Raw genomic sequence first — 27802 nt, forward strand, 5'->3', positions numbered from 1 at the left:
CCTGGAACTGATTTTTCTGGTAGGATTGATGTGGAAAATACACACACACACCCTAGCACACCCCACATGAACACATATCACATACCACCCTATCACACATACCATACCCCCCTACATATCCCATCCACATACTCACGTCCCACACTTTGCACAATTTACTGAAGCATTTCTGATGTCCTTAACTATATGAAATACTTCTTATGACATTTTTCAAGTTATAAACAATGGACACTGCTGCTTCTGGGCTCTCTTCAATTCCAGTGGTCCTATCAATGTCTTGTTATCTGAGAAAATGTAAGCATGGTCTGAATAGTACTTTTTCCACTCAACTTTGAACACTATGTGTGGTACCTTAGCTAACTATGTATTTAAAAATTTGTACTATGGAGGCTAGATTGTAATTACTCTCCACATATGTAAGAGATGTAAGCTACTTAGGAGAGAGGCTATGTTTAATATAAATCTTTATACATATTCAGTCTTAGGTACTCCAGGAGTGATTAATTCATGTAGGGAAAAAAATCATTACTTGCATCTCACCTTATGTAGGTGGTAATAAAAACTAGACAGCCACTTCATTTCTTCCCACATCGATACCACTAAAATACAAACACGGCACTATGTATGATCTTATTCATTTGCCTGCCCCCATCTCTTGTGTGCTACTTCAGTCTAAATGGGAGACAGGGATTGGGATCACAATCTCAAAAGAATATGGGGCCGGAAAAGTAGTAATTATTGCGTGGGGAGGCCTGGTATGACATAGGGAGCTGTGGAAACTATGGTCAACAAGAAAATTCTGAATAAAATTCATGCAAGTCAAAACACATAAAAGGACTGCGTTGGCCAAAGAAAAGAAAAGCTCAGCCTGCACAGGCTCTAGTTTGATACCTCTTGTCATCTAAATACATGCTACATAGTGACAGACTGTCCCCAACAGCACAAAAAATGCAGAACTTAAATATTTCATAGGCATATTTTCTTTTGGGTACTGCTTTAAACAATATGCTGCAATTAGTTTGCTATAATCAGATTTTAGTCCTATCAGATGTCTTGCAATTCTCTACTGCAGCCTTGGTTAAGAGGTTTAAGATCATTTTTCTCCTTAATAAAATGGGGATACTAATAATATTTGCTTCACAGAGTGAACATTAAATGAGTTAATGCATGAAGTGCTTATGATAAAGCTTTAATACTGATTGTCACCTTTATCACTGTTATTATCTTCATTTTAGAACATTTATATTTTGAATACCTTGTTTCCAGTCACTTTGATTTCCACAAATTTCTTACATCAGGTTAATAAAACTAAGAGGCTATACTGAATTTTGTTTTTTATTTTACATGACAAAATCAGAAAATATAGTTTGTTTTCCAAATGTGACTGTTCAAAACTTTACCTTAATGTCAGATTTAATGAGTCTGATAAACACATATACTTCTATGAGAGATACATTTGCTTTCCATCATGATTTGTCTCCTGGAGGTAGAATTTCTGATTTGAGCATATTTTTTAAAGGCTAAATAAATTAATTAAATGAAGCAAAGAAATGCTCCAAGGCTTTTAAAAATGTTTACGAGCAATTACAGATGCAATCTCACAAACTGAGTCCTTAGAGTTAATTTAAAAAAGTTAAAGATATCAAATATAGAGTCAGATAAGAGGTCTTTTAGAGACAAGTTAATCAGGGTTTTAATCTCTCCACAGAGTTTCAACCCAAATCTTCACTTATTAAAAACTTTTAGTAATATCTGTTATCATAGCACCTGGCTATGTTTACATATATATGCAAATGCAATACAGTTCTAGCAACACTGAACATTATAACCCAAATAAATGTCTACAGATTTTGCAGGATAAGTATGTCCAAAAGGTGTCATCACACAGATTTCTCAAAAATTATTTGAAGCACCTATTCCAAATAAACTCCACTGTTGTTCTAATTTGTTTTAATGTATTAGAAATGAAAAGTGATAATTTTCAAAACACATTAGATATGAGTAACATAAAATATATTCCAAATTTACTTATAGTGACCATCTATGCATTCAGAAGCAGTTCAGCCACTCTGGTATATTTCTAAGAAGCAGTAGCAGTCTATCACTGAGATAAACCAGTTCAACTATCTTAGATATGACTGAAAGTTCAACAAATAGGGGTTGGGGAGAGCATGGAGAAGATTAGCTGGGAAGCCAAAAATTTCCTTTCAGGATCTCCAAATACATATCTAAAGAGTTCAACTGTACTCAAATGCTTAGAATTCTTTTTTTTTTTTAGTGGTTTCCTACCCCTCCCCCTAAATTTCTATTTAAATTCTAGTTAGTTAACATACAGTCTAATACTGGCTTCAGGAGTAGAATTTAGTGATTCATCACTTATATACAACACCCAGTGCTCATCACAACAAGTCTCTCCTTAATACCCATCACTCATTTAGCCCATCCCCCACCCACCACCCCTCCAACAACCCTCAGTTTGTTTTCTATCCTTAAGAGTCTCTTATGGATTGCTTCCCTCTCTCTCTCTTTCTCCACCTTTCCCTATGTTCATCTGTTTTGTTTCCTAAATTCCACATATGAATGAAATCACTTATTTGTCTTTCACTGACTTGACTTATTTCACTTAGCACAATACGCTCCAGCTCCATCCACCTTGTTGCAAATGGCAAGATTTTATTCTTTTTGATGGCTGGGTAATATTCTCTCTGTGTGTGTGTGTATATACACACACAATAAATTCTTTCTTTTCCTTCTTTCCTTCCTTCCTTCCTTTTTGTAAGTAATAAAACTCATTTTCAAAGTTACCTAATGATTGCTGCTGAGGGCATCTTGCAGTCATGATAAGAACCACAAGGGCCAGTCCAGCCAGAACACTGGTTATTGATAAGCTGAGACTGGCACAAAATACGTTCATTGCAATTAGATCACATATATAAATTCATGTCCCATCATTGCAGTTACTAACCACAAATCTGTTCAACATTTCTAATATTTTGTCATTTCCAAAATTTTATATAAATGAAATCAAATAGTATGTAGCTATTTAAGATGGGCTTTTATAAACTCAGAATAATACTCTGTATCATCCAAGTTGCCTGGTGTATCAATAGTTAATTTTTTATTGCTGTGTAGTATTCCATGATGTGTATATAATACAGTTTATTTAAACATTTAACCCATTGAAGGACATCTGGCATGTTTCCAATTTTTAGGAATGACAAATAAATCTACTATGGACATTTGTGTATAGGTGTCTGTGTGACCATAAGTTTTTATTTAATATAAAGAGGGCATTTGCTGAAGCACATAATAATTGCATAGTTTTATAAGAAACTGCCAACCTATTTCCCAGAGTGGCTGTGCCATCTTACATTCTCACCAGCAATGCAGAGTGATTCTATGTCTCCATATCCTCCCCACCACATGATGCTGTCACTGACTTTTATTTTAGCCATTCTGATAGGTGTATAGCAATATCTCACTGTGTTTTTATTTTGAGTCTTTTAATGTCTCTGCCCATTTTTAACTGGATTTTTTTTTTTTTTTTTTACTGTTGAGATTTGAGACCTATTTATATATTCTTGATAGCAGTTCCTTGTTGGAGATTTGATTTGCAAATACCTTCCTGTTGTCTGTCCTTATTTTTTTTATCCTCTTTACTATGGGTTTTGCAGAGTTTTTAAGTTTTATGAGATCCAATTTATCAATTTCTCCTTTATTGATCATGCTTTTGCTGTCAGGCCTAAGAACTCTTTGGCCCTAAACTCCAAAGATTTTATGTTTTTATCCTTCAAGTTTTCAAAGTTTTATATTTAACTCTGTGATGTACTTTGAGTTAATTTTTATATAAGGTGTTAGGTTTAGGTCAAGATTTTTTTTTTTGCCTATGGATGTCCAATTGCCTCGCTGCCATTTGTTGAAAAAGCTATCCTTCTTCCACTAAGTTGTTCTTGCACCACTGTAAACAACAAGATGAACATACCTGTGTGGTTATTTTGGGCTCACTATCCTGCACCACTGATATGTGTGACTATACATGCACTGATACCACAGTCTTGAGTAATGTAGCTACATAGTAAGACTTCGTATCTCATAAAGTTATTCCTGACACTTTATTCTTTTTCAAGATTATTTAAGCTATTCAGGGCCTCTGACTTTCCATATAAATTTTAGAATAAGCTTCACTATGTCTACAAAAATCTTGCTAGAATTTGGATATTAAGTTGCATTAAACCTATATATCAATTTGGAGAAAACTGACATCTTCACTATGTTGAATTTTCCTACTTCTGAACATAGTATGCCTCTCCATTTACTTAGTTCTTTGATTATTTTCATCACAATATTGTAATGTTCAGCACACAAATACTTGTACATGTTTTAAGTGCATACCTAAGTGTCTTAGTCCGCTTGCGCTACCATAACAAATTATCAGATAATTTGTGTGGCTTAAAGAACAGGAATTTATTTTCTCACAGTTCTGAAGCCTGGAAGTATGAGATCAGGATGTTAAGCATGGTTGGTTTCTAGTAAGAGCTCTCCTCAAGTACTCACATGGCATTTCCATAGTACATACATGTGGAGGGACTGAAAGAGAGAGATCTTCCTCTTCTTTTAAGGCCACCAATCCTATTGGATTAGGATTCTAACTTTAGGACATCATTTAACCTCAATTCCTAAAACCCTTTTCTCTAAATGAAGTCACACTGGGGGCACAATTCAATCCATCACACTAAGTAATATATTTTCTTTAAAGTAATTGTAAATGAAATTGCATTTTTAATTTGGTTTCCACATATTCATTGTTAGTATATAGAAACGGGATATATTTTATTGTGTAGATCTTTTAATCTGCAACAAGGCTGACCTCACACTAAATACTATGATTTTTCTTTTGCAGTAAATCCTAGGACTTTTTGGTAGATTCCTTAGAAGTTTATATATAGCAATCATGTCATCCGTGAATAGAGACAGTTTTATTTTTCCATCTAATTTTCTAATTTTTTTATCCTGCCTTATTGTACGGGCTAGAATTGCAGTATTATGTTGAGTAAAAGTGGTAAGCATATAAATCCTTGCCCCCTTCCCAATCTCAGGGGGAAAGTATTCAGTCCTTCACTAGTAAGTATGATGTTGGAAATAGGATTTTGGTATATGCTCTTTACCGAAAGTCTTCTTTTGTTCAGTTACAGTTTAATTTTTTTTGAAATATATTTGACATATAACATTATGTAAATTTTAGGTATACAACATGTTGACTTGATACATTTATATACTGTGATATGATTGCCATTGTAGCAATAGTTAGCACTGCTATCATGTCGATCACAGTCATTTCTTTTTTCATGGTACGCGTAATTAAGATCTAGTCTCTTAGCAAGTTTGAGGACTACAATACAATATTGTTGTCTATATTCACTATACTTTACTTTTGATCTCCAGGACATACATTTTTTTTTTCTTCCAACTTTTATTTAAATTCAAGTTAGTTAACATATAGTGTAGTATTGGTTTCAGGAGTAGTATTTAGTGATTCATCACTTATATATTAATACCGACTGCTCATCACAACAAGGGCCCTCTATAGTTCCCATCACTCATTTAGCCCATTCCCCACCCACCACCCCTCCAGCAAACCTGTTTGTTTTCTGTATTTAAGAGTCTCTTATGGTTTACCTCCCTCTCTATTTTTATCTTATTGTATTTTTCCTACCCATCCATTCTGTTCATTTGTATTGTTTCTTAAATTCCACATATGAGTGAAATCATATGGTATTTGTCTTTCTCTGACTTATTTCACTTAGTAGAATACACTCTAGTTCCAGCCACATCATTACAAAAGGCAAGATTTCATTCAATCTGATGGCTGAGTAATATTCCTTTGTATACATACACCAAATATTCTTTATCCATTCATCAGTCTATGGATGCTTGGCACTTTCCATAGTTTGGTTATTGTTGATAATTCTGCTTCAAACATAGGGGTGCATGTACCCCTTCGAATCTGTACTTTTGCAGCTTTTGGTTAAATACCTAGTAGTACAATTGCTTGGTCGTCGGGTAGTTCTATTTTGAACATTTTGAGGAACTTCCATACTATTTTCCCAAGTGGCTGAACCAGTTTGCATTCCCCATAACAGTGCAAGAGGGTTCTTACTTGCATTCTCGCCAACATCTCTTGTTTCCTGTGTTGTTAATTTTAGCCATTCTGACAGGTGTGAGGTGGTATTTCATTGTGGTTTTGATTTGTATTTCCCTGATGATGAATGATATTGAGCATCTTTTCATGTGTCTGTTAGCCATCTGGATGTCATCTTTGGAAAAATGTCTATTCATGTCTTCTGCCCATTCCTTAACTGGGTTATTTGTTTTTTGGGTGTTGAGTTTGCCAAGTTCTTAACAGATTTTGGATATTAACCCTTTATCAGGTATATCATTTGCAAGTGTCTTCTCCCATTCTGTAGGCTGCCTTATAGTTCCGTTGATTGTTTCCTTTGCTGTGCATAAGTTTTTATCTTTTTAAAAAAGGTTTTATTTATTTATTTGAGAGAGAGCGCGCACGCATGAGCAGGGGGAGGGGCAGAGAGAGAGGGAGAAGCAGATGCCCCACTGAGCAGGAAGCCCAACATGGCTTGATCCCAGGACCCTGCGATCATGACCTGAGCCAAAGGCAGATGCTTAACCTACAGAGCCACTCAGATGCCCCAACCAATAGTTCATTTAGCTTGTTTCTCTTACCTACGGCAACGTGTCTAGTAAGAAGTTGCTACAGCCAAGGTCAAAGAGGTTTCTGCCTGTATTCTCCTGTAGGATTTTGAGGGTTTCCTGAATCACATTTAGGTCTTTCATCCATTTTGAATTTATTTTTGTGTGGTGTAAGAAAGTGGTCCAGTTTCATACTTCCGCATGTTGTTGTCCAATTTTCCCAACACCATTCACTGAAGAGACTTTTTTCCATTGGATATTCTTTCCTGCTTTGCCAAAGATTAGTTGACCATAGGGTTGAGGGTCCATGTCTGGGTTCTCTATTCTATACCACTGCTCTATGTTTCTGTTTTTGTGCCAGTACCATACTGTTTTGATGCTTACAGCTTTTTATTATAGCTTGAAGTCTGGTATTGTGATGCTACCAGCTTTGGTTTTCTTTTTCAACTTTCCTTTGGCTATTCAGGGTCTTTTCTGGTTCCTTAAAAATTTTAGTATCATTTGTTCAGCTCTGCGAAAAATGTTGATGGTATTTTGATAGGGATTGCATTGAATGTATAGATTGCTCTGGGAAGCACAGACATTTTAACAATATTTGTTCTTCCAATCCATGAGCATGGAAAGTTTTTCCACCTTTTTATCTTCCTCAATTTCTTTCAAGAGTGTTTTATAGTTTCAGAGTGCAGATCCTTTACCTCCTTGGTTAGGTTTATTCCCAGGTATCTTATGGTTTTTTTGTGCAATTATAAATAGGATCGATTCCTTAATTTCTTTCTTCTGGGTCATTGTTAGTGTATAGTAATGCCACTGACTTCTGTACATTAATTTTGTATCTTGCCACTTTGCTGAATTCCTGTATAAGTCCTAGCAATTTTTGGGTACAGTCTTTGTGTTTTCAACATAGAGTACCATGTCGTCTGTGAGGAGGAAAAGTTTGATTTCTTCATCGATTTGGATGCCTTTTATTTCTTTCTCTTGATTAATTTGGGTATATTGAACCAACCCTGCAGCCAATGAATGAATCCCACCTGGTTGTGGTGAATAATTTTTTTAATGTACTGTTGCTTTCAATTTGCTAGTATTTGTTGAGAATTTTTAAGTCCATGTTCATCAGGGATATTGGTCTGTAATTCTTTTTTTTTTTTTTTTTTTTAAGATTTTATTTATTTATTTGAGAGCGAGAGAATGAGAGAGAGCACATGAGAGGGGTTAGGGTCAGAGGGAGAAGCAGGCTCCCCGCCGAGCAGGGAGCCCAATGCGGGACTCGATCCCGGGACTCCAGGATCATGACCCGAGCCGAAGGCAGTCACCCAACCAACTGAGCCACCCAGGCGCCCTGTAATTCTCCTTTTTAATGGAGTCTTTGTCTGGTTTTGGAATCAAGGTGATACTGGCCTCATAGAATGAGTTTCAAAGTTTTCCTTCCATTTCTGTTTTTTGGAATAGTTTCAGAAAAATCAGTATTACTCTTAAGTGTTTGGAAGAATTCTCCTGGGAAGCCATCCAGCCCTGGACTCTTGTTTGTTGGGAGATTTTTGATTACTGACTCAATTTCTTTGCTGGTTATGAGTCTGTTCTAATTTTTTAATTTCTTCCTGAAGTTTTGATAGCTTATATGATTCTAGGAATTTATCCATTTCTTCCAGATTGCCCAATTTATTGGCATGTAATTGCTCATAATATTCTTTTATAATCATTTGTATTTATTCAGTGTTGGTTGTGATCTCTCCTCTTTTGTGATTTTATTTATTTGGGTCCTTTCTCTTTTCTTTTTGGTAAGTCTGGCTAGGGGTTTATCGATTTTGTTAATTCTTTCAAAGAACCAGCTCCTAGTTTTATTGATATGTTCTACTGTTTTTTTGATTTATATATCACTGATTTCTGTTCTAATCTTTATTATTTCCTTCTGCTGGTTTTAGGCATTATTTGCTATTTTTTGTCCAGCTCCTTTAGGTGTAACATTATGTTGTATATTTGAGACGTTTCTTGCTTCTTAAGGAAGGCCTGTGTTGGTATATACTTCCCTCCTATGACGACCTTTGCTGCATGCCAAAGGTATGGGACTGTCATGTTTTCATTTTTATTCTTCCATGTATTTTTTTATTTCTTTAATTTCTTGGTTAGCTCATTCATTCTTTAGTAGAATATTCTTTAGCCTCCACGTATTTGTGGTCTTTCCAAATTTTTCTTGTGGTTGACTTCAAGTTTCACAGCATTATGGTCTGAAAATATTCATGGTATAATCTCAATGTCTTTGTACTGGTTGAGGCCTGATTTGTGACCTAGTATGTGATCTATTCTGGAGAATGTTCCCTGTGTACTTGGAAAGAATGTGTATTCGGCTGCTTTAGTATGAAATGCTCTGAAGCATTTGTGAAGTCCAACTGGTCCAGTGTGTCATTCAAAGCCCTTTTTCCTTGTTGATTTTCTGCTTAGATGATTTGTCCATTGCTGTGAGTGGAGTATTAAAATCCCCTACTGTCATTGGATTATTATCAATGATTTTCCTTGTTATTAGTTGATTTATATATTTGTCTGCTCTGAAGTTAGGGGCATAAATATTTACAACTGTTAGATCTTCTTGTTGGATAGACCCTTTTATTATGATACAGTGTCCTTCTTCATCTCTTATTACAGTCTTTGGTTTAAAATGTTGTTTGTCTGATATTAAGTACGGCTATTCCAGCTTTCTTTTGATGTCCATTAAAATGATAAATGATAAATGGTTCTCCATCCCCTCACTCTGAATCTGGAGATGTCTGTGGGTCTGAAGTCCATCTTGTGTAAGCAGTGTATCAATAGGTCTTTTTTTTTTTTTTTAATCCATTCTGATACCCTGTGTCTTTTGTTGGAGCATTGAGTCCATGTACATTCAGAATAATATTGATAGGTATGAATTTAGTGCCATTGTATTACCTGTCAAGTTGCTGTTTCTATAGATTGTCTCTGTTCCTTTCTAGTCTTTGTTGTTTTTGGTCTCTCTTTTCTGCTCAAAGGGTTCCCTTTAATATTTCTTGCACAGGTGGTTTAGAATTCACTAACTCCTATAGTTTTCGCTTGTCTTGGAAACTCTTTATCTCTCCTTCTATTCTGAATGACAGCCTTGCTGGATAAAGTGTTCTTTTTTTTTTTTTTTTTAAGATTTTATTCATTTGAGAGAGAGAGAGCACAAGCAGGGGGAGAGGGAGAAGCAGACTCCCCTGCTGAGCCGAGGACCTTGAGATCATGACTTGAGCCAAAGGCAGACGCTTAACCAACCGAGCCACCCCCTGGATAAAGTATTCATGGCTAAATATTTTTCCCACTTAGCATGTTGAATATTTCCTGCCCTCTCTTCTGGCCTTGTAAGCCTCAGTGGCCAGGTCTGCTGCTAACCTTATATGTCTACCCTTGTAGGTAAAGGACTTTTTTTTTTGCCCTAGCTGCTTTCAGAATTCTCTTTATCTTTATATTTTGCAAGTTTCACCATGATACGTCATGGTGTTTATCTGTTTTTGTTGATTTTGAGGGGAGTTCTCTGTGCCTCTTGGACTTGAATGCCTGTTTCTTTCCCCAGATTAGGAATGTTCTCAGCTATAATTTGTTCAAATAAACCTTCTGCCCCTTTATCTCGCTTTTCTTCTGGGACTCCTAGGATATGGATATTATTGCACATTATGGAGTTGCTGTGTTCCTTAAGCCTAACTTCGTGATCGAACAGTTTTCTTCCCCTCTTCTCTTCATCTTCATTATGTTCCATAATTTTAACTTCTCCATCACCTACTGTGTCCTCTGATTCTTCCATCCTCATTTTGACTTTATCCATTCAGTTTTGCATCTCAATTATAGCATTTTTTCTTTCTGCCTGACTACTTTTTAGGTTTTTTTTCTCTCTCCAGCAAGGGTAGCTCCAGTGTCTTCTATGCTTCTTTCAAGCCCAGCCAGTATTCTTATGACTGCTGTTCTAAATTTTTTTTTTTTTTAAAGATTTTATTTATTTATTTGACAGAGACAGAGATAGCGAGAGCAGGAACACAAGCAGTGGGAGGGGGAGAGGGAGAAGCAGGCCTCCCCCCGAGGAGGGAGCCCGATGTGGGACTCGATCCCAGGACCCTGGGATCATGACCTGAGCCGAAGGCAGACGCTTAACGACTGAGCCACCCAGGCGCCCTGCTGTTCTAAATTCTTGTTCAGATATATTGCTTATATCTGTTTTGAGTAAATCCCTGGATGTGATTTCTTCTTGATCTTTCTTTTGAGGAGAATTCCTCCATCCTGTCTCGTCTAGGTTTCTGTCTTTTATGTGTTATGAAAGCTTGTTATGTTCCCTGCTCCTGAGAGTAATGCTATATCAAGAAGTGGTAATACACTGTCCAGGGCCTGGCACTTCAGGAAGTGTTTCTGGTGTATGCTGTGCACTCTGCTGTTGTGTTTTGGCTCCCTTTCCCATTGGTCAGTCCTCTTCAGAGTTCCTCCTTGCTTGTAGTGGGGAGTGTTTAGACATTTAACCAGGTATGCTTTGATTTGTTTGATACAACAAGCCTGTTTTTTTTAAACCTGATCCAAAAAGAGAGAAAAGGACAAAAACCCCAAAAATACACAAACTAAAAGCAGTAAGTCTGATTCCAAAGAAAAAAAAGAAAAAAAAAAAAAGCCTGATACTAAAAAAGAGAAAAGCAAACAAACAGAAAACTGTAAACTATAAACCTGATTCCAAAGGAAAAAGAAAAAAGAAAGCCTGGTCCTACTTCCATCAGAACTGAAGTTGACACTTTGGAGCACTCTATGATCAGTAGACTTGGCGCATGCAGGGGGCTTATGCTACTCCTTTGTGGGAGACACCTGCTGCGCTGGCTCATAGTCCAACCTGTTGTAGTAAAGATGCACCTGCAAGGGCACAGGGGGGTGGGGTTTGGTGTAAGTGGCTCAAGACTCCACCGGGGGTGCTGTGTTGTTCACTGAGGTCCAATCATGCTGTTGGTAGAGGGAAAGATGGCATCACTCGATCTCTCATCCCAAAGAGGGGAGCTCGGGCTGACACTGCTCAGAAAGCCCTAAAAGAAAATTGAACAACCTCCCTTCTGGTGTCCCAGGCTGATCCCTGCCCTCAATTTGTCTGTGCCTGAGCCATGGGCACATCCAGCGCCACAGTTCTCCTGTGTTTTATGTCTGGTGCCTGGATGGGATACAAAATTCCAAATCTTAAAGGACCTGCTATGGCGTGGACTCACTCCCCTCCTCTGGAGCCGAGCCTCACCACATTGTGTCTGGTGCTGTTCTGTCCCAGGAGAGCAGCTGCATGGCAGTGCAGGTGCTTGGAGTTTATGGTAAAGCACAATGAAAAGCTGTGAACAGGTTATCTGCCCTCTGTGCATACTTCTGGACCTTGCTAATGAACAGCTGCTCAATGGTGCCTGGAGGGTATTTTTTCCTTGGAGAGGCAATATACCCTCTTCCAGATGTACCCCAGGAAGGGGAATATTCTCTCCCAGTGTGACCCAGGGGATCCCTACACAATACTTTCTGCTCCCAGGTCTCCGCCCTCCTCTCCAGGAGAAATGCTGCCCACCCCCCCACTGGACTCCTGTGAATGGCACTATCTTCTAAAATTTCAAACTTTGAACTCTCCTGCTTGTAAAAACTTGCAAAAGTCCATTCCTCTGGATTCCCCAGTCAATGGTTTTGGGGAAGTGTTTTTCCTGTGTGAACCAACATGCTGCTCTCTGTCCCCCTCTCTCATTCTCTCACTCTCCTTCCTCCATGGAAAGTGCTCCCTCCTCCCCTTCACAGCACCATGGCTTTTCTCTCCTCCAATTCACATCACTGCACCTTGTACATGCCACATTCTCAGAGTCCCTCTAACTGTGCAGACTGTTCTCTTAATCTGCAGATCAATTTCCTCAGTGTTTAAAATGATTTGATATTACCCTAGCTGTGTTCAAGGGAGAGGCAGGACCAGGGTACCCCTACTACTCTGCCATCTTAACTCCTATACACCTTAACTCCTTAACACCTATACCACAATTTCTTTATCCAGTTATCAGTCAATGGATATTTGGGCTCCTTCCATAATTTGGCTGTTGTTGATAATGCTAATAAATCAGGGTGCAGGTGCCCCTCTGAATCCGTATTTCTGTAACCTTTGGATAAATACCTAGTAGTGCAATTGATGCGTCACAAGGGTAGTTCTATTTTTAACATTTTGAGGAACATCCATACTGTTTCCTACAGTGGCTGCACCAGTTTGCATTCCCATCAACAGAGTGTAAGAGGGTTCCCCTTTCTCCACATCTGTGCCAAGATCTGTTGTTTCCTGTTTTGTTCATTTTAGCCATTCTGACAGGTGTGAGGTGGTATTTCATTGTGGTTTTGATTTGTATTTCCCTGATGATGAGTGATGTTGAGCATCTTTTCATGTTTTTGTTAGTCATCTGGATGTCTTCTTTGGAAAAATGTCTATATTCATGTCTTCTGCCTTTTTCTTAAATGGATTATTTGTTTTTGAGGTGTTGAGTTTGACAAGTTCTTTATATATTTTGGATACTAACCCTTTATCAAATATGGCATTTGCAAATATTTTCTCCCATTCCGCAGGCTGTTTTTTAGTTTTGTTGATTGTTTCTTTTGCTGTGCATTAGCTTTTTAAATTGAAGATGTCAGAATAGTTTATTTTTGCTTTTTATTCCCTTCCCTCCAGAGATATGAGTAGTAAGAAGTTGCTCTGGCCGAGGTCAAAGAGGTTGCTCCCTGTGTTCTCTAGGATTTTGATGGTTTCCCATCTCATATTTAGGTCTTTCATCCATTTTTTATTTATTTTTGGGTATGGTATAAGAAACTGGTCCAGTTTCATTCTTTTGCATGTTGCCATCCAGTTTTCCCAACACCATTTGTTGAAGAGATGTCTTTTTTCTCACTGGATATTCATTCCTGCTGTATTGAAAAGTAGTTGTCCATATAGTTGTGGGTTCATTTCTGGGTTTTCTATTCTGTTTCATTGATTGATGTGTCTGTTTTTGTGCCAGTACCAACTGCTGTGATCACTACAGAGCTGTAACATAGGTTGAAGTCCAGAATTGTGATGGCTCCAGCTTTGCTTTTCTTTTTCAGGATTGCTTTGGCTATTCGGGGTCTTTTGTGGTTCTATACAGATTTTAGGATTTGTTCGAGCTCTGTGAAAAATGCTGGTGGTATTTTGATAGGGATTGCACTGAATGTGTAGAGTGCTTTGGGTAGTATAGACATTTTAACAATGTTTATTCTTCTAATCCATGAGCGTGGAATGCTTTTCCGTTTCTTTGTATCCTCTTCAATTTTTTATAAATGTTCTATAGCTTCCAGAGTACAGATCTTTTACCTCTCTGGTTAGGTTTATTCCTAGGTATCTTACAGGTTTTGGTGCAATTATAAATGGGATCGATTCCTTGATTTCTGCTGCTTCATTATTGGCATAGAGAAATGTAATAGATTTCTGTACATTGATTTTATATCCTGTGACTTTGCTGAATTCATGTATGAGTTTTAGCAATTTTTTGGTGGAGTCTGTTCAGTTTTCTACATAGAGTATCATGTTGTCTGCGAAGTGTGAAAGTTTGACTTCCTCCCTACCGATTTGGATGTCTTTTATGTCTTCTTGTTGTCTGATTGCTGATGCTTAAGATTTCCAGTACTACGTTCAACAGTGGTGAGAGTAGACATCTCTGTCCTGTTCCTGACCATACAGGAAAAGCTCTCAGTTTTTCTTCATGGACCTTGGTATTAGAATTCCATTTCACTTTCATAGCTCAGTAAATATTAAGTCTTGAGGTCTGAGGCAACTAGAAAAAATTTCTTAACAAAAGTGATCAGTAACCAGTTTAGTTCTCCTTATGTCCATGAAAGGTTAACTGCTACAAAAACTTCTCTCCTTTCATAACAAGTAAAAAGCAGAACAATACATATGAAACAAAAGTTTCCAGATGTTGTACATTAGGCAGCTTTGAATTGATTCTAAAGAGAAAGGAACAAAAGAGGTAAGCCCAGATAACTGCTTGAAGGAAGTATCTAAGATCCAATAGTGAAAGAGGGTGCCAAACTATAGTTAGGAACTTGCACTGACTTTTGTGAGGTTGAGGTGGCTAGAATTTGTTCATCAGAGAACAAGGGAGGAAAGCCACCCAAGAGGATAGTTCTGGAGATCTGCAGAGGAATTCCCAGGTCTTGGCTAGAGCACTGATGTGGTCACATGTGAAAAAAATAACCAAACAGTAGTGGAATGAACAATTTCAAAAGCTCATGTGGGAGTAGAAATAGTCTGTATTTTCATCAAACAGAAGAGAGAAACACTTTGTAATACCAGGGTTAGAGGCTAAACACTAATAATAGTCCCCAGGATGAAGCTAAATAAGTTCCAGAATAAAGGTTGATTTGGATATACCTTGACAAAGAGTAAAGGGAAGCCTCTGAAGGATTCAGTTAATTCATAAGTTACTTATCTATACAATAAGATAAAATCCAACATTCTTTAATGGAATATAACTAAATCCAGTCTCCCAAAATGTCACATCTGGCATTCAAATAAAAATTACTAGGAATGCAAAGAAAAAGAAAACTATAACCTAGAGGTAGCAGGAAAATTAAAGTAACAGTTCTGGAAATCACAGGGAGAGAAGAATCAAAGAGAAGGACCTTAATATAGCTCTTGTAAATATGAAAAATATGCTCAAGGACATTAAAAACTTGATAATGAGAGAAGTGGAGGATAGAAAAGATTCAAGAATAAAGAATACTATATATATGGTGTGCCTGGGTGGCTCTTGTTTTCAGCTCAGGACAGAATCTCAGGGATATGATAACAAGCCCTGAGTTGGGCTTTGTGCTGAGCGTACACTTGCTTAAGATTCCCTCTCCTCTCCCTCTGCCCCTCCCTCCACTCTCTCATTAAAAAAAAAAAAATACTATGTGTGAAATGACAAATACTATGGTAAAACTGAAGACATGCAATAAAGAAAGTTCTGAAATTATAAAAAAGATTTAGAAAAAAATTGAACAGAGCCTTAATGAACTTTTTGTGTAATATCAAGTAGTCAAATATATAGGAAAGGAGAATCCTAGAAAGAGGGGTGGGTGCTATAGAAATAATGGCTAAAAGATTTCCATAATTGGTGAAAAATATAATCTGATGAATACAAGAACTTCAATCAACACCAGACAACAAAAAGAAAAACCCCACTAAGGCAGCTCATAATAAAATCACTGAAAATCAAAAAGAAAAAGAAAAATCTTGAAAGCAGCCAGAGAGAAAAAAATAAAACCATGATAGGTACAGAGAAATAAATAATGTCAGCAGGCTTTTTGTCTGAAACCACACAGGGTATTGAAAAATAGAACATTTTTAAATTACTGAAGGAAAAGGAAAACATTGCCAAATAATTTTACAACCAGTAATCAAAAATTCCAAAAATTAAGATGCAGTGTACATTTTTTTCAAAACCAATAAAACACGAGAACATTTCTTGCTAGCAGGACTTTACTACAAGAAATATTAAGGGAAATTAAGCAGAAAAAGAAAAGATACTAAATGGAAATTTGAAAATGAAAAAGGGAACTTGGTATACCAGAAATAGTCAATGTGTGGGTAAAAGTAAAAACTACATTTCTACTTAAAGCAAAAATAATCACAATGTACTATGAGTTTTATACACAAGGAAAACAGATGACTATAGCACAAATGCTAGGAAAATAGAAAAGAAAGTAACCTGTTGTAAAGGTCTCAAACTTCAATTTCTTTCATAAGTGTTCCTTAGTTTCCAGAGTACCTCTCTGGTTAGGTTCAGTCCTAGGTATCTTACAGGTTTTGGTGCAATTATAAATGGGATCAATGCCTTGATTTTTGCTTCTTTGTTATTGGCATAGAGAAATGCAATAGATTTCTGTACATTGATTTTTTTATCCTGAGACATTGCTAAATTCATGTATGAGTTTTAGCAATTTTTTGGTGGAGTCTGCTGGGTTTTCTACATAAGAGCATCATGATGTCTGTGAAGTGTGAAAGTTTGGCTTCCTCCTTGCCAGTTTGAATGCCTTTTCTTTCTTTCTGTTGTCTGCTGATGCTTAAGACTTCCAGTACTATGTTAAATAATAATGGTGAGAGTAGACATCCCTGTGTTGTTCCTGACCATAGAGGAAAAGCTCCTAGGTCTTCCCCATTGAAGAGAATATTAGTTGTGGGTTTTTCCATATATGGCCTTTATTATATGTTGAGGGATGTTCCCTCTAACCCTACTTTGTTGAGGACTTTTTTTTTTTCATCATGAATGGATGTTATATAGTTTTTTTCAAATGCTTTTTCTTCATCTATTGAAAGGATCATATGGTTCTTGTCCTTTCTTTGTGGTGTATTATTTTGATTTATTTACTAATATTGAACCACCCTTACAGGCCAAGCATAAATCCCACTTGATAGTGATGAATGATTTTTTTAATGTACTGTTTGATTTGGTTTGCTACTATTTTATTGAGAACTTATACATCCATAAGCATCAGGGATATTGGCCTCTAGTTCTCTCTTTTAGTGGAGTCTTTATTTTTGAATTCAGGGTAATTGTGGCCCCACAGAATGAATGTGGAAGTTTTCCTACCTCTTCTATTTTTTGAAATAGTTTGAAAAGAATAGGTAATCACTGTCACTTAAATGTTTGATAGAATTGACCCATGAAGTCACCTAGCCCTGGACTAATTCAATTTCTTTGCTAGTTATTGGTCTCTTCAAGTTTTCTATTTCTTCCTGTTTCAGTTTTGGTGGTTCACATGTTTCTAGGAATACATCAATTTCTTTCAGGTTGTCCAATATGTGGGCATATAGTTTTTCATAATATTTTTTCTTTTTAAGATTTTATTTATTTATTTGCAGAGAGAGACACAGTGAGAGAGGGAACACAAGCAGGGGGAGTGGGAGAGGGAGAAGCAGGCTTCCCACTGAGCAGGGAGCCCGATGCGGGGCTCAATCCCAGGACCCTGGGATTATGACCTGAGCTGAAGACAGACACTTAATGACTGAGCCACCCAGGCACCCAATAATATTTCTTATAATTTTATTTCTGTGGTGTTGGTGGTTATTTTTTGTCTCCTCTTTTGATTTTATTTGATTCCTTTCTCTTTTCTTTTTGATAAGTCTGGCTTCTATTTCTTCTTTGACTTCCTGGCTAACCCATTCATTGTTTAGTAGCATGTCATTTAACCACCATGTATTTGTGGTGTATATATATATATTATATATATATACACACATATATATAATATTTGTGGTTGACTTTAAGTTTCATAGCACTCTGGTCAGAAAAGATGCATGGCATGATTTCAATCTTTTTGTACTTTTTGTGGCCTGATTTGTGACCTAGTATATGATCTATTCTGGACAATGTTCCATGTGCACTCAAAAAGAACCTGCATTAAAGTAAGTTCTGCTGCTTTAGGATGAAATATTCTGAATATATCTGTGAAGTTCATCTGGTCCAGTGTGTCATTCAAAGTTATTGTTTCCTTGTCGATTTTCTGCTTAGATGATCTGTCCGTTGATGTAAGTGGGGTGATAAAGTCCCCTACTCTTATTCTATTATTATTAATGAATTCCTTCATGTTTGTTATTGTTTTATGTATTTGGGTGCTTCCACATTGTGTGTATAAATACTTCCAATTATTAGATCTTACTTTTAGATTGTCCCCTTTATTATGATATAATGCCCTTCATCTCATAGTGTTTGGTTTAAAGTCTAGTTTGTCAGATAGAAGTATTACTAATCTGGCTTTACTCTGATGTCCAGTTGCATGATAAGTATATCTCCATTCCATCAATTTCAATGCACAGGTGTCTTTAGGTCTAAAATGAATTTCTTGTAGGCAGCATATAAATGGGTCTTCTTTTTTTAATACATTCTGACACCGTGTATCTGATCGGAGTGTTTAGTTCATTTACATTTAGAGTAATTATTTTTTTTTAAAGATTTTATTTATTTATTTGACAGAGAGAGACACAGCGAGGGGAGGAACACAAGCAGGGGGAGTGGGAGAGGGAGAAGCCGGCTTCCCGAGGAGCAGGGAGCCTGATGCAGGGCTTGATCCCAGGCCCTGGGATCATGACCTGAGCCGAAGGCAGATGCTTAATGACTGAGCCACCCAGGCACCCCACATTTAGAGTAATTATTGATAGATATGTATTTAGTGCCATTTTATTACTTGTTTTGTTATTTTGGGAGATTTTCTCTATTACATTCTTGTCTTTGTCACTTTGGTCTTTCTTTTCCACTCAGAGTCCCCTTTAATATTTCTTGTAGGGCTGGTTTAATGGCCACGAACTCCTTTAGCTTTTCTTTGGGAAACTCTTCATCTTTCCTTCTATTCCTTGTTAGATAAGAGTATTCTTGGCTGCAGATTTTTCCCATTCAGTACTATGAATTTATCATGCCACTCCCTCTTAGTTTGCCAAATTTGTGTTGAGAGATCTGAAGCTAGCCTTGTGGGTCTTCCTTGTAAGTTAGGGACTTGTTTTTGTCTTGCTGCTTTTAAGACTTTTGTCTTTATCAGTGTATTTTACAAAATTTAATTACAATGTCATGTTCTTGGCCAGCTTTTGTTGATTTTTAAAAAGATTTATTTATTTGAGAGAGAGAGTGTGGGGGAGGATTAGAGGAAGAGGGAGAGAGAATCTCTAAGCAGATTCCCTGCTGAGCACGTAGCACAACACAGGGCTCAAACTCATGACCCTGAGATCATGACCTGAGATGTAAGAGTCAGATGCTTAATTGAGTGAGCCACCCAGGCACCCCAGCTTTTGTTAATTTTAATGGGATTTCTTGGTGCTTCCCAGTTATGGATGCCTGTTTCTTCCCAGATTAGGGAAATCTTCACATATTATTTTCTGAAATAAATTCCCTGTCTTCTTTTCTCTGTGCTCTTCTTCTAGTACACCTATATGAATGTTATTACATTTGATGGAGTCACTGAATTCCCTGAGTATATTCTCATATTGCAAAATTCTTTCTCTCTTTTGTTCAGCTTATGTTTCATTATTTTATCTTGTTTGTTGCTTTTTTGTGCCTCTGCTTCTTCCATCCTTGTGTTCGTTGCATCATTGTTTGGTCGTTGCATTTGTTGTTTCGAATCTCAGTTACTGAATTTTTCATTTCTGACTGTTTTTTTACTCTTTTATCTCTGTGGTAAGCGTCTCCCTGGTCTTCTTTTCTCAAGCTAGCTAGTATCCTTATGACTGTTGCTTTGGATTCCCCATCAGTCATATTACTTGTATCTGTTCTGCTTAGATCTCGGGCATTTTGTTTAAGTCTCTCTTCTTCTCTGTGTTAGAAAAGCCTGTATGTTTCCTGCTCCTGATAGTCATGGCTTTATGAAGAAGAGATCATATAGGCAGGGCCTGGTACTTCAGATAGTGTCTCTGGTGTGTGCTGCATGCCCTCTGCTACTGTGTTTTGGCTGCTGTATCCTTCGGGCCAGTTTCTGTAGGGGCTCTCCTTGCCTGCAGTGGGAAGTATTTGGTCTTTGGCTAGAATGTGGCATGTTTTAACTAGGTTCACTTTGGTCTGTGTGTTAAATGAGACCTGAAAGTTCCACTTGAACTGAAGCCATGCAGAACTCTGGTCAGCAGCTGTGGTGTGGGCAGGGGCTTCTGCTGGTCTTCTGTGGAAAGGGCCTGTGGCACTGGGATTGAGGCAAGCTTCACTGAGAAGGGCAGTATTACCAGATTGCAGGGATGTGAGGCTTGGTATAAGCAGGTTAGACAGCCAGTGTGGGCACTGTGCTGCTTACTGCAGGTGGCTCTGTGTTTATGCTGTGGGGTGACGGAGGAAATGGCCCTAGCCAGTTCCTCTGTTCCTGGAGAGGAGTATCTGTGCATGCTTGCCTCTCAGGGAGGCAAGCCAAGAAGAATGAATAATCTCCCCACTGTTTGTTTCAGGTGTTTTTCAGATTGCTGTTTCTATAGTCTGCCTCTGGGTTGTTTGTCTGACTTCTCTCCAGGAACAGTATAGTGCCTTCTGAGCTGTATCCCAGCCAAACCTGCTGACTTTTAACACTCTAGGCTTTAGGGACATGATGTGCACAGGGGCCTGTGCTGGTCTTTGGGGGGAGCGCCTCACCTAGGCAGAAATTCTTAAGTTGCTAAAAAGATAAAAGTCCCATGACACTTAAAACTGCCCTAATGAATCTGAAGTTCTCAAAGGAGTTAACTAAGGCTTTAAAGGAGGTTATATTGGCAGGAAAATCTAGCATGATATAGAAGGTCTATGATGGCTCAACTACTAAGGAACTCCCAGGTTTTGTACCTATACTCATATACAGTGGGCTGCTAAGGGAGCAGAGCTTCCAGCAAGGGAATTCTCTCCAATAATCCTTAGAAGTGTCCCAGGAAAACAAGACAGAAAGAAAATTTCACTGGTAGGATGAATCTGGGGACTCTTTGAAATTAGTTAATCAATTATGTCAATCCATTGCTAAGGAAGTGAATCAATGAAAAGATGCTCAAGTAGGTTAACTTTGCAGAATGTAGTAAAATACACCGAACCAATGATTGCTGTTTTGCTTCCTTTTTTGCCTTTCCTGAATTGGTATTTTCAACTGCAGTTATACTGCTCTTTGCTTTTAGTACTTTATATAAAGTATGTCAGATATTTCTGTATTTTTCATTTAGCCTATAGAGTGAATTTACATCCTTACCTAGGGAAAATGGACACTGACCAGCAAATTTAAACCTTGGAGATGGGAGCCACTCTTAGGCATGACATGTGGGACAGAGATAAGTATATCTGTGGTTATAAATGAAAAATGGTACTATGTTTACCAAAAGCTTTGCTTGAATTGGCTGGAGAAAGGGTGTGTGTGTATGCTGGCAACAAAGAGATGAATATCTAGTGCTTTGTCCACCAAAAAGAACCCCTTTTCTATGAGAACTGTATCTTATTCATTCTTGAGGGAACTTTCCCTCTTTGCATTTCAACCAAGTGAGTGCTGACAATTACAGTATTCCATCTCTCAGTCATACAAGTCAGGGTTGTACCCAGAATATAGTAAATTCAAAATCAGGAAAGAAGGAGAACACTTTTTGTTGACAAAATTGAACACTTGCTCTAAAATGCTGCTAATAATCATATATCCAGCCATGTAGAAGAGACCTGTTTCAAAGAGTAAAGTTGACATGCAATATAATGCAGAGACAGAAATGGACAAAGGGTCCTGGCAACATTCTTCATTTTAAATGTGTTCTTGCCTTTTTTTTCCTAAGCCAGTTAGACTTGCTGTCACTTGCCACTACAAGAGTCCTGAAACAATTCTCTTTGAGAAAATTTAGTAGTCTAATAGGCTAGTATATAGAGTGTACAGGATATATGGTAGAGGTACTCCTAAGGAACTTGGAAAAACTGAGAAACATACTCAGCATCGTAAGTCAGTGTCAAAGCCACTCTATTACAATATTTCTCTTGATTGTAACCCAACAGAATGTGCTAACAAAGTACCCAGCCACAGATAGAAGTAGTGGTACTATCCATCCAAGCAGTGCATATTTGTGTCTGTAGGTAGGTAGGAACACCCTAAAGGTTTAACCCACTAATTCTGAGCATACATACTAGCTTACCTTAGCCTGTTCAACTATATCAAATTGCTATTTCACTTTTTGCATTGGTTATTCTAAGCATAAAACATACTTCATTTCTTTCAAATCTCAAACACTATTACCTGTCAGTAGATAACGATGTCTTATACTTCACAGAACCGTCAGATGGACTCCTTTAATTTTCCAGTACTAATTATACCATGCTTGCCTACGAAACACCTATCCATCTTCCATAAAGGCCAATCCCTTCAAATGTGTGCAGACTGCCATTCTTTCCCTTCCTTGTCTGTGGGATCTTACATTATTGATTATGCTGTGTTATAAATTCACTCTTCCCCTCAACCACCAGAGATGTAAACTCCATGAAGACAGGGACCTTGCCCATCCCATCTGCTGCTACATTTTTGATGTCTAGTACATAGTTAAGTACCCAGAATTATTTGTTGAAGGCAAGAGTAAATAAATGAATAAAAGGTTGGAAATGAATAATCTGTATGACGTCTTCCATTTCTGAAGCTCTATAATTCTACTTGGAGAAGAGCAGGTGCCACAATGGATTTCTGACTTAGGGTTAGAGGCTTCATCAAACTTCAGTTAAATACTTCTCTAGATAAACCTAATATAATTTTTCTTCATCCTTGACTTTACTTCAAATAAATTCACTTTACATTTTGGGCCTCAAGATGAAATAAACGAAACAGACAATGACAACAAATTGTGCTTACTCTTCTTTCCATCCATATCTGCATGGATCTTCCGAGCCAAGAATCCACTTTTGTACACAGCAGCATTTGGGTCATGAGGAATATCTAAGAATGGGTTGGTAGTGCTCCCAATCCGACTGATGGTCTTTGGATGTGTTCCATTAGCCTTCTCATCAGTACCTTCGGATGGAGATTTTTTTTTCTCTTCATCATCTCTAAAGGGAGAAAACACAGATTGAGCACCTAACATAATATTCAATGAACAAAGTTATTTCGTGTAATAAACTACCATGTTTTCCAGTAGTCTATCAGTCTTGATAACAAAAACTGTAATAACAGGTATCATTTACTATGTATCTATGTGCCAGGTATTAATGATCATAACGATTTTCTAAGACTGACATTAGTATCCCATATTAGAGATAAGGAAACAAACTCAGAGAGTTTAAATAAATGCCCAAGGCCACAGATCTAGTAATCAAAGAAAGAGATAGTAAGGATATGACTGCAAAATCACTAAAGCCTTTGCTCTTTCTACCCACTACAGTGCCTTCATGTCTGTCCTCTTTCAAAAGAGTGGGGATTCTTTGGTAGAGATCACGATTTTGATTTTGATTTTTGATTTCTACATGGTTTAGCACATTGCCAAGTATACAGAATACAACAAATAATTATAGATTCAGTCCAATGAATAATACTGAACTATAGCTGCCAAATAACAGGTAATTCTCTTATACTGAAACCCCTGGTAAAGCTATTAATGAGGTAGGATGGTGGTGTCATCCACAGTGCTTTGGCATCTTATAGCGACTACTTTCTCAACTGCCATAAAAGTTGCCCCACCCTAACAGCCACTGAGAAAACCTGTAATTGGCCAATCTTTTTTAAAATCTCTGTTCCGGGGTGCCTGAGTGGCTCAGTTGGTTAAGCATCTGCCTTGGCCTCAGGTCATGATCTCAAGGTCCTGAGATTGAGACCCACATCTGGCTCCTTGCTCAGCAGGAAGCCTGTTTCTCTCTCTCCCTCTGCTCTTCCCCCCTGTTCTGCTCTCCCCTTGACCCCAAATAAATAAAAAATCTTAAAAAAAAACCTCTGATCCTTCAAGGAGGGCAAATTTAACTCTGAGATTCTAATGTACATTAAGTATGAAGGAGGCAGAAAATAGATGGTTACATTCAATTAATAAAGAGGAATGAAGAGAACAAGAAAATTAATAAACTCTGATATACTGCTAAAAAACACAGCACCAAATTAAGAGCATTTGTCTTAGTTCACCTGTTCAATTTCCTCAATCACCTCTGGTTTAATTGCTTATTAGATATTGATTAGTGAATATTTTTATTAAAACTTCCAAATAACCACAACCAAAATATATTTATTTATTATTTTTTCCCAAAATATATTTAAAAGAAACGAGAAAATTAATAATTATCGAAAGTGTTTATTTGGTGATCAAATTAAAATAGTCTTTTTTTCTCCACTGCTATTTGATTATTGTGAGATATATAAAAACAACACTGGGCCCTTAGACATCTATACTTAATTTTTAATTTTGAGATTTTAGATTTGTAAAGATAGTACATACATTCCCATCTGCCTATTACCCACTTCCCCCTAATGTTAACAACGTACATAACCATAGTAAAAATTTCAAAATGAAGAAAGCAATAATGCTATTGCTATGAATTAAACTTAAGACTTTATTCAGACTTTACCAATTTTTTCATTAATTTTTTTTTCTGTTCCAGGATCCTATCCATGATCCCACAGTGCATGTAGTTGTTATGATTTCTTAGTTTTCTCCAGTCACCAACAGAACCTCACTCCTTCCTTGTCTTTCATGACCTTGACATTTTGAAGAGTATTAGAACTGGTAGTTATGTTATAGAATATCCCCAATTTAGGTTTGTTTGATTAGATTGAGGTTGTACATTTTTGGGAAGGATATCATACTGATGCACCCTCTCAGTGCATCAGATGAGGGTATATATGTTTTATGACTAGTGGTATTAACCTTGATTACTTGGTTAAGGTGCTGTCTGACAAGTTTCTATTCTGTAATGTTACAATTTTCTTTTGCAAATGTTTTGGGGAAAATTTGTGACTATGAAAATAGCCTGTTTCTCCTTAAACTTCAGAACACTAATATGAGCATTCTTCAGTGGATCCTGCCTATGACAATTATTATTGTGCTGCTCTAATGGTGTTTTTTTATTTCCCTCATTTGTTCTACATTAGTAATTGGAATTCTTCTGTAAGTGTGGACACATGGATATAATCTTATTCTTTTGCATTATAATAAAACACTATCATTATTAAATTTATTGCTCCATTTTTTTCAGCTTTGGCCACTAGGAGTTCTATCAAGGAGGCTTCTGTCTCCTTTGAACATGCCTCCCTCTTTTTCCTTTTTTGTTTTTCAAGCATTTCTTTTAGGTACCACAAGAAGATGCTTCTAAGCTCATCTTAAATTTTCCTTATCTCGACCCTGGAAGAAATGTCTCCAAGAAGTTCAGTTCTTCTTGCTGGACAACGGTATTTAGAAACCAAATCTAGGTACTAGATGTGTTCACTGTATATAGAAAATTGCCTCCTGCGTCCCTCTTTTAGTTAATTCCTCTCCCCTACCAATTCTTGAAAATTACTGATGTCCTCCATCCCTACAGATTTCCCTTTTTCAAAATGGCATAAAACTGGTTTCTTTTACTCAGCAAATTATATTTAAGATTCATCCATATTGTGCAAATCAATAGTTTGTTTCCTTTTATTGCTAAGTACTATTTCATTTTGTGGTATACCATATTTATTTTGCTTATCCATTTGTCTCCCTGCTCCCAACTTAACTGAAGAACAACTGATTTTTTTAATACATTTTTTAAAGTTTTTATATTCCAGTTATATTCCAGTTAGTGAACATACAGTGTAATAGTTTGTACAACATAGTGATTTAAAAACACTTCCATTCATCACCTGGTGCTCATCACAACAAGTGCATTCCTTTATCCCCATCACCTCTTTAACCCATCTGCCCATCCACCTCCCTTCTAGTAACCATCAGTTTGTTCTCTACACTTAAGAGACTTTCTTGGTTTGTTTCTTTTTTTGTCCCTTTATTAATTTGTTTTGTTTCTTAAATTCCACATATGAGTGAAATCATATGGTATTTGTCTTTCCCTGACTGACTTATTTTGCTTAGCATTAATGATGTCTAGTTCCCTCTGCTTTGCCTGCCTTCTCTTCAGGAGCAGCACAGTGCCTTCTGGTCTCTATGCCAGGCAAGCCTGCTGACCTTTAAAACTCCAGGCTCTAAGCCCCTCTGACGGCAAGAACACATAAAATCCAGCCCCTCGTCTTCCAAACCAATGGCTTTGAGGAAATGTTCTCCTTGTGTGTTCCCCTGTGTGCTCCTCTTTTATCCTTCTCTACAGCCACACTTCTCTCCCCTCTGTAGTACCTCGCATCTGTTTCTTCCCCAAATCACTTCTCTGCACTCCTTACCATATTCAATGTCTTCTCTTCCTTTAGTTGTGGAGTTTGTTCTGTCAGTCTTCATGTCAATTTCTGGGTTATTTAGGATTTGATAGTTACCTAGTTTGTGTTCATGGAACAACATTAGTCTAGGGTCCTCCTACTCTGCTGCCATCTTCCTCTCCCTCTGGAATAACTGATTTATGCAATGTAAGAGGTTTAATTATTTATTAATTTATTTAAAATTAATGGTCACTATTGATGTTCAGGAAATACCTTCTGGATACTGCAAAAATCCTGAAAAATTACAATTTGTTATTATATGGATTACATTTCCTCTATGTTGCTTTATTAGTTTTTTTAATTGACAATTTAATGTGAGATATTTAAAGTATACAGTATGAGGATTTAATATACATATATATCATGAAAAAAGTCACTTCATTGCGTTAACACACCCATCACTTTACATATTTATATATATGTATATACAAATATTTTTTGTGTGAAAACATTTAAGTTCTACTCTCAGAAACTTTCAATTATTCAACAGTGTTATTAACTGTAGTCACCATGTTATATATTATTTCCTCAGATCTCATCCATCTTATAACTTATAACCATACTTTTAACTTATTACATACTTTTACCAGCTGTTCCCTACTTCCCCCACACCTCAATGCCTGAAAATGACTTTTATACTCTCCATTGCTATAAATTCAACTTAAAAAAAAAAATCCCATATGTCACAATACCACAAGTGATACTGTGTAGTATTTATCTTTTGATATCTAACTTAATTCAGTTAGCATAATGCTCTCCAGATTCATTCATGTTTGCTGCCTATGACAAGAGTTCATTCTTTTTTAGAGGCTGCATAATATTCCATCATGTATATATACCTCATCTTCTTTATCCATTCATCTGTAGACAGACACTTCAGTTTTTTCCATACTTTGGCTATTGTAAACCATTCTGCTATAAACATGAGAGTACAGGTTATTCCTTCAGATAATTATTTTGTTTCCTTTGTCTATATATTCAGAAGTGGGACTATTGGTAGTTCTACCTTTTTAAAAAAGATTTTATTTATTTGAGAGAGTGCACACACACACACGAGAGAGAGGTGGGGACAGAGGAAGAGGGAGAAAAAGACTCCCCTCTGAGCAGGGAGCCTGACGTGGGGCTCAATCCCAGGACCCTGGATCATGACCTGAGCTGAAGGCAGATGCTTAACCAACTGAGCCACCCAGGTGCACCAGGTAGTTCTGTTTTTAATTTTTTGAGGCGCCTCAGTGCCAAACGCCATAGTCACTGTACCAGTTAACATTTACACCAACAGGGTAAATGT

General features: G+C 37.1%; 1 protein-coding gene across 5 annotated transcripts in view; it reads right to left on the minus strand.

Moving 5' to 3' along the window:
- Nucleotides 1-1048: 1048 nt before the first annotated feature.
- Nucleotides 1049-27802, minus strand: part of PSD3 (pleckstrin and Sec7 domain containing 3) — a 575226-nt gene continuing 548472 nt past the window's right edge. For all 5 annotated transcript variants that reach the window (XM_064585443.1, XM_064585442.1, XM_064585444.1 and 2 more), the window contains one exon: nucleotides 1049-23198. In XM_064585443.1, coding sequence (XP_064441513.1) covers nucleotides 22958-23198 — 241 coding nt within the window. In that variant the 3' untranslated portion in view covers nucleotides 1049-22957. The remainder of the gene's footprint in view (nucleotides 23199-27802) is intronic.

Source organism: Mirounga angustirostris, unplaced genomic scaffold, assembly GCF_029215605.1.
Source record: "Mirounga angustirostris isolate CCGP_5_RB_7025 unplaced genomic scaffold, mMirAng1.0.hap1 SCAF_2, whole genome shotgun sequence".
Taxonomy (NCBI): Eukaryota; Metazoa; Chordata; class Mammalia; order Carnivora; family Phocidae; genus Mirounga; species Mirounga angustirostris.